Source organism: Castor canadensis, chromosome 11, assembly GCF_047511655.1.
Source record: "Castor canadensis chromosome 11, mCasCan1.hap1v2, whole genome shotgun sequence".
In the NCBI taxonomy this organism is placed as follows: Eukaryota; Metazoa; Chordata; class Mammalia; order Rodentia; family Castoridae; genus Castor; species Castor canadensis.
Genome location: NC_133396.1, coordinates 49,536,532 through 49,543,402, shown reverse-complemented (window position 1 = coordinate 49,543,402; position 6,871 = coordinate 49,536,532). Strand labels below are relative to the sequence as shown.

General features: G+C 45.5%; 1 protein-coding gene across 1 annotated transcript in view; it reads left to right on the top strand.

The window, feature by feature from the left end:
* The first annotated feature begins 24 nt into the window (after nt 1-24).
* Nucleotides 25-6,871, top strand: part of Dhrs7b (dehydrogenase/reductase 7B) — a 57,820-nt gene continuing 50,973 nt past the window's right edge. Inside the window, exon 1 of the mRNA XM_074046641.1 lies at nt 25-373. Coding sequence (XP_073902742.1) covers nt 258-373 — 116 coding nt within the window. The 5' untranslated portion in view covers nt 25-257. The remainder of the gene's footprint in view (nt 374-6,871) is intronic.

Genomic DNA, 6,871 nt, shown 5'->3' with positions numbered 1-6,871 from the left:
CTAAATGATATATAAGGAAAGCCCTCTTTGTTCTCAGTGCTCAGCCTTTGGACATAAGTCTGCTGAGTCACTGCCAGCTTGTTTCATAAACTTCTTCCCAAAAGCTTTGGTGCACTCTCAGTCTCTGGCTGAGCCCTCCTGCAACATTTCTGGGGGGCCTCGTCTGGGATTTGGAGGATGGTGTTTTCACCTCCTTGTCACCAGTTCAAAGTCCCTGGCCCACCAGGAGGGTTGCCTCTGCCAGGTGCCACCAGACCATGTTGATCCAGGGCTGGGAGCCTCTCTCTGGGCAAGCCAAGAAGGCTAGTTGTGGTTGCACAAAGGAACCTGGAAAGGCTCAGGAACCAACCTGGGAGCTCCACTCATCAGACTGGTAAGAACCCGGGTTCAAATTCAGGCCTGTCTCAGGAGGCAGAATAGGAGTCTGATCAACTCTCAAAAGGCACCCAAGTTACACCCTTTTTGGGGGTGAAACCGTGTCTTTCAGGTTCAGGGAGCAGGGTGGAAGTACTGTGCTGTGTGAGAGTGTGAGTGTGTGAAAGTGTGAGCCTGAGACACAGCCTGGTTACGAAGCAAGTGTGGAGTCCTGATCCACGGGTCCATGGTGAACTCATATGGTCTAGGGTGAGCCCTAACAGGGCCTCAGGTCGGGGATTATACAGACTCACTATGGTCAAGAGACACCTAAATCTCCACAAGGGGAGTGGCCAGAGTGAGTGGTGTTATTTGTTTTCCCTTGTGTGCCAGAGAGGAGGACCTCTTACCTCCTCTCCACAGCCCTCATCCCTCTGTCTTTGTCTCTGTCAAGACGTCTGGCAAATGGGAGGAAAGGGAGGAGGTCGGAGTAAGAACACCCTTCAAGAACTTTAAGAGAGGATTTAATGAAGATTGTGGGTCAAACTGACTCCTGACAAGCTTAGGATCTTCTGTGAAATAAACTGGCTTGCTGGGCTGAGGGTGTGGCTAAGTGGTTTTGCACTTGCCTAGCAAGCACAAGGCCCTGAGTTCAAACCCCAGTGCCACCAAATAAATAAATTAATTAAAAAAAAAAACTGGCCTGCTTTTGGTGTAGGATGGCCCTCAGAAGGGTCATTAGATAAGTTCATAGTCAATATTGAGTTTTTTGTAGGGAAGACTAAAACACCCAGATGTTTCCTTATATTGACTGCTGGCAGGATGCAGTCCTCAGTCAGCCCACATGGCTAAAGCCCTACCTAGAGAAAGCATGTACGGTTATGGTAGTCAGGGCAGCAGCAGCCAGAAAAACCCATATTAGTGGGGAACCCTGAGGAGTCCCTGCTCCCTTTATGTCCCACTATACAGACTAGAGAATTTCTAGGGGCTGCAGGTTTCTGACAGATCTGGATCCCCAATTACTCTCTTGGCAAAACTCCTTTATAAAGACACAAAGTGGGGAGAACAGGAGCCCATGGTATGGGGAGAAAAACAACAACAAAAAAAGGTCTTTAAAAAGAATTAAGAGGGCACTCACAAATGCCCCTGCTCAGGGCCTGCATGATAAAGCCCTTCTTCCTATATGAACATGAGAGACTGGAGTTGCAGGAGTCTTGACCCAGCTGCTGGGTTCCTGGCAGTGCCCAGTGACCTATTTATCAAAGCAACCCGATGCAGTTTTTCCAGGCCAGCCACCCTGACTGTGTGCCCTGGAGGCTACTACCGTCTTGGCAGCTAAAGCAGACAAACTTACTTTGAGACAAAAACTCAGTGTGAGTTCTCCGTTTTGACTCTCATGAAATATATATATATATATATATATATATATATATATATATATATATATATATAAATATTGGCTAACAAATTCCTGAGTGCTCAAATATCAACACATATTATGTAAAACCACATGTCCAGCTAGAGGTTGTTAAGACTCTAAACCCAGCCACCCTATTACAGGTTAATTCAGGCCCACCAGAGCATGACTGTTTAGAGATTATGGATGAGGTATTCTCCAGCTGGCCAGGCTTGACCAACTAGCCCATTAGTCATCTGGACGTTAAGTACTTCACAGATGGCAGCAGCCTTGTCTGAAAAGACACACGTTTTGCCAGATATGCAGTAGTAACTCTGGATGCTGTCATTAAAAACATGACCACTCCCAGTCAGGACTTCTAACTCAGGAGAAAAAGTGTTAAACATGGACAAAAAATTCTAAAATGACTAGAAGCTGTATGGGCCCCTAAGTGAGTAGCTGTCATGCAATGCTGAGGGCACTAGAAGTTGTTTGGGAAAATCGAAAGGCTGATAGGAAAGCCAAGCGAGAAGCTCTCACAGGAGGACAAACCTTGGCCTCACTGGCAGCTGCCTTGTTCCTGTGTCCCTTATCTGAATGGGACCCACGACATACTTCACAAGAATAGGCTTGCTTTGAGACTGAAGGAGAAATTTTTCTACTAGACGGATGGTGGAAGTGGACTGATGGCCACAGTGTCACATCTGAGTCACTGGCTCCCACGTTTGTCAAACAGTTCCATGAAGGAACTCACTCAGGACAAACAGCTCTTGAGACCATCTTGGCCCAGCATTTTTACATCCCAAAGCTCTCCAACATAAGTATGACAGTATGTAAAAGGTGCAGTCTGTGTGCCAGAGACGATACCCGATGTTTGCTGGTGTTTGTCTACACCTTCTCAGGATGGATAAAAGCCTTCCCCACTTGGACAGAGAAAGCCCAAAAAGTGGCCGGTGCCTGTTAAAGGAAATCATCCATCAATATGGAATACCTGTGTTTATTGGGTTAGACAATGAGCTAGCCTTTGTGGCTGAGGTGGTACAGTTAATGGCTAAGAGATTAAAAATAACTTAAAAGCTACACATGCCTACCACCCCCAGAGCTCAGGAAAAATAAAACATATAACAGGACTCTAAAGAATTACAATTAAAAAACTGCCAGGAGACCCACCTACTATGCGATCAATTACTGCCCATAACCTTGCTCAGGATTAGGTCAAGCCCCACCAAACAGATGGGTCTCTCCACTTTTGAAATGCTTTTTTGGCATCTACCCCCTTTAGTCAAGGGCCTGAGAGGGGACCTCAATAAAAAACCAAAACAAAACAAAAGAAAATAGGTGACCTTATCCTGAGACAACATATACAGGCCCTTGATTTGATTCTCTCAAAAAACAACGACTGGGTGAGAGAGAGACTTCTGTTAGCCTGCCAACTCCCATGCACCCTTACAAACCAGGGGATGCTATTTAGGTAAAGAAAACCAGAAAGCCCCAGTGGAGGGACACTTTTGTTGTTGTTTTGTCCACCCCTACTCCCTTGAATGGGAGTGTATCCCTGACCCAGTCTCACCATACAAGATCACCTACAAAACACTAGAGCCCTTCCCCGACAGAACCCTGCTTCCCAGGAGACAACAGGAAACCATGGACAACGAGACATCAGCCCTGCTCTAGTCACTCCAGAAGCTGTCTAGTCTATGCACGGCGGAAGCTTGAGAAGTCTCCTATTTCACCTTTGAGGATAAGTTCGTTCTGTATAATCTTGGCCATCTCTTTTCTGGGGTCCCCCAGGCTTTGGACTGTGACTCATGTATGCACACTACCCAAGCAGGGAGTGCTGTTACCAAAACTCTGGTTTTCCATACTTGTTATTCTTGTGCAGGTACCATTGTTGGGTCATACACCCACAGCCATACCACCTACTCAGTGTGCTTTTGTGATGGTCAGTATATTTGTTTTAACCCCATCTATCGCCTCAAGAGCAATGGCTGAGGTCCAAAGCTTCACCAGCACTGGGAAGCTCATTAACTACACCCAGGTTAAGGACCCCAACAAACCTGTGTCCATATACTTTGATGAATGTGCTACAATAGCTAAAAACACTAGGCCTTAGGGCAACTGTAGGGGGCTAGGCTGGGAAAGGACCTACAGGTTAAATGACAAGAATATACGCCCAAAAGATAACAGTGGGACATCTGGTTGTGTGTCCTACTCTATTGCCCTTATTGGGGTTATAAAAGGTGGGCAACTTGGTTAAAAGGGGAGGTCCATACCTCACATGGAATTGCTACTCTTTTACAAAAAAAGAAGCAACCCCCAACTGTACTCTTGGTGCCTGTAACCCTGTAAATTTCACTATTTTCAACCTCAATGAAACAGGCTGGGAAGTTGGGGAAAGGAAGACATTTTTAATCTATAAGAAGGAAACAGACCCTGGTACTTTGCTACATTTTCAACTCATCATGATCACTCATGAGAGCTCCTCATACCAGGCCTCTCACTCCTTTTACAAGGAGATACAAAGTAAGTTTCCCATCTCAGTTACAACCAAAAACCTGTTCCTCTCACTAGCTGAGTCCATAGCACAAACTCTGAATGTAACTTCATGTCACATTTGTGGGGGAATGAACGTGAGAGACCATTGGCCGTGAGAGGCAGAAGAGCTAAACCCACAAGAGCCCTTTAGTAAAACCACTCTCCCTAGCCTCAGGGAGAGCATTTGGCTCCTAAAAACCTCTATTTTGGGGAATTACCGTATCTCCCATCCAAAAGGCCAATTCTCCATCCCGGTAGGGGACTTGATCTGCTTGGGACAAAAGTTTTACAATGATGCTACTCAGGAACCTCAATGGTGGGGGGCTCCCAATCACACGGAGCCCCAACCTCACCTGCTGGCTACAATAGCCTGAAATAATCTTAATCTGCTGTTTGCAGATTGATGATGAGAAAAAGATAATTAAAGGGATTACCGAGAAAGATAAAAAAAGCTTGCCCATGTCCCTGTGCAGACTTGAAAGGGATAAAGTTCCAATGACCTACTGGGGATTAGTTCTTAACCCTAGGTAGGTTCAAGACCTTGATAGGGACAATGTTCCTTGTCTTAAGAGCATGCCTGATATTACCTTGCCTAATCCCCCTGGTACTATGGTCTTTATCAAGATGGTGCTCTTTGATCCAGAAGTGGGTCTGAGCATCAAAGGGGTGAATGTGGCAGGAAGGCAGGGAGGGGGAAGAGACATTAAACAAAGGAAAACTAGAGTTGGGGAATGTTACCTGGAGACAAGAGGAGGGTCACCTCACCCCAGAGGTTAAAACAGCCAATTAAATAACCTGTGATTATATATGGGACAAGCTGTACCACCCCCATTTCTGTAACCTGCTCTAAATAGTATATATGGAAAGCCCCCTTTGTTCTTGGTGCTCAGCCTTTGGACAAGAGTCTGTTAAGTCACTGCTGGCTTGCTTAATAAACTTGCTTCCTGAAAGCTTTGGTGCCCTCTCAGTCTCTGGCTGAGCCCTCCTACAACACTGGAGGTCAGGGAAGTCTTCCCAGAGGTGGGACACTAGAGCCAAGTCTCAAAATATCAGTAGGCTTATCCAGGAGGGGGAAAGGGAGACCCCATTAAAACTGTTTCAGTTATTTGCTTCTGAATAATAAACCTCCCCCAAATTTAATGGCTTAAAACGGTAGCCATTTTCTTATAGTCACTCACAGTTTCGGGAATTGATCAGTCTGGTTGTCCCTCAGAATCACTCACACAGCTACAAGGAGATAGTGGCTGGCACTGAGCTCACTTCAAAGGCTTCTTGACAGTTGATGTTGGCTGTTAGCTGAGACCCCAACTTGGGCTGTAGATGGAAACACCCCATGTGGCCTCTTCCTGTAGTCTGGACTTCCTCATAGAAGAGCAACAAAGTCCCAAGAGCATGGATCCCCCAAGGAACCAGGGGTAAACTATCTTACCTTGGCTTAGAAATGACATGGCTTCACTTTCACCATAGTCACAAGTCCTCCCAGAGCATCAAGTCACCTTGAAAGAAGACAATGTGGGATGGGAGAGATCAACAAAGCCATTTTGGAAAATACAACCTGTGAAAAGTTCCTGTGAGATCCTAAGTAATGAAGAGATCAAACTCTCCTCCCAGAGCTGGCTGGAGTGGCTCAAGTTGTAAGAGTGCCTGTGTAGCAAGTGTGAAGCCCTGAGTTCAAAAAACTCAAAACTTGCTTTTAGGGTTAGGAGCTGCCTTGGGTGAGGATTGGTGCTAAGAAATGGATGCAATGTGGCTTTTGATGATGGCATCTTATGGACAGCTTCATGCCAAAGAGAGCTGAGAACCGAGCGAGCAAGCTAATCTCCCCGTGGGCACACAGGCACTACATGACCAGAAGTTGAAGTGGATATAGATTAATTGTCTGGATCAGTTACATTTTTTTAAAAAACTACTGGATGCACATTGTTGTCTGGATAGCATGCTTGGGTCCAGATTGAGGATACCTTTTTAAAAAAAGGTATGAAGAGTCAGCTTGACAGTGCACAGTCCAAGTTTTAAGCAAAGGGTTTAGGATTCAAGATGGAATTTGGCTGTGGTAGAATGCACTTCTGGTTAGTCCCACCTTCTTGGGATGCAGACAAAGGAGGGCAAGAGTCCTGTTTAGTCGACATAGAATTCACAGTTGGAGAAATGCGGTAGACACACTGTTACACTGGCAACTGCAAGGGCTTCTATGGTAGGAGCAAGCATGGCACCTTAACCTTTGAAAGGCAACTGGATGGATGCTCTGGGACAGAAGATTACACCAACAATTTTAATAAATTTCTGTAAACTAAAAAACAAAACAAAACAAAAAAACCCCCAAACCCCAAAATTTGGGTGAATTACACCCAAATGTAATTCACATATAAACAACCCTAGGCCATAAAATAGGTGCTGTGCAGCTATTTTCGCTGTAACTCTTTCCATGCTTATTTGGGGAGAGGAGGTGGGGTCTCAACCATTGAATAACTTAAGAGTTCTTTTTCCTCCTTTACCCTCTTCTTCCTTCTTGCAGGAAACCACTATTCTTCTGGCCTCCAGCAACTTTATCCTTTTCTGGACGTCATGAAATGGCAGTTTGCGTTT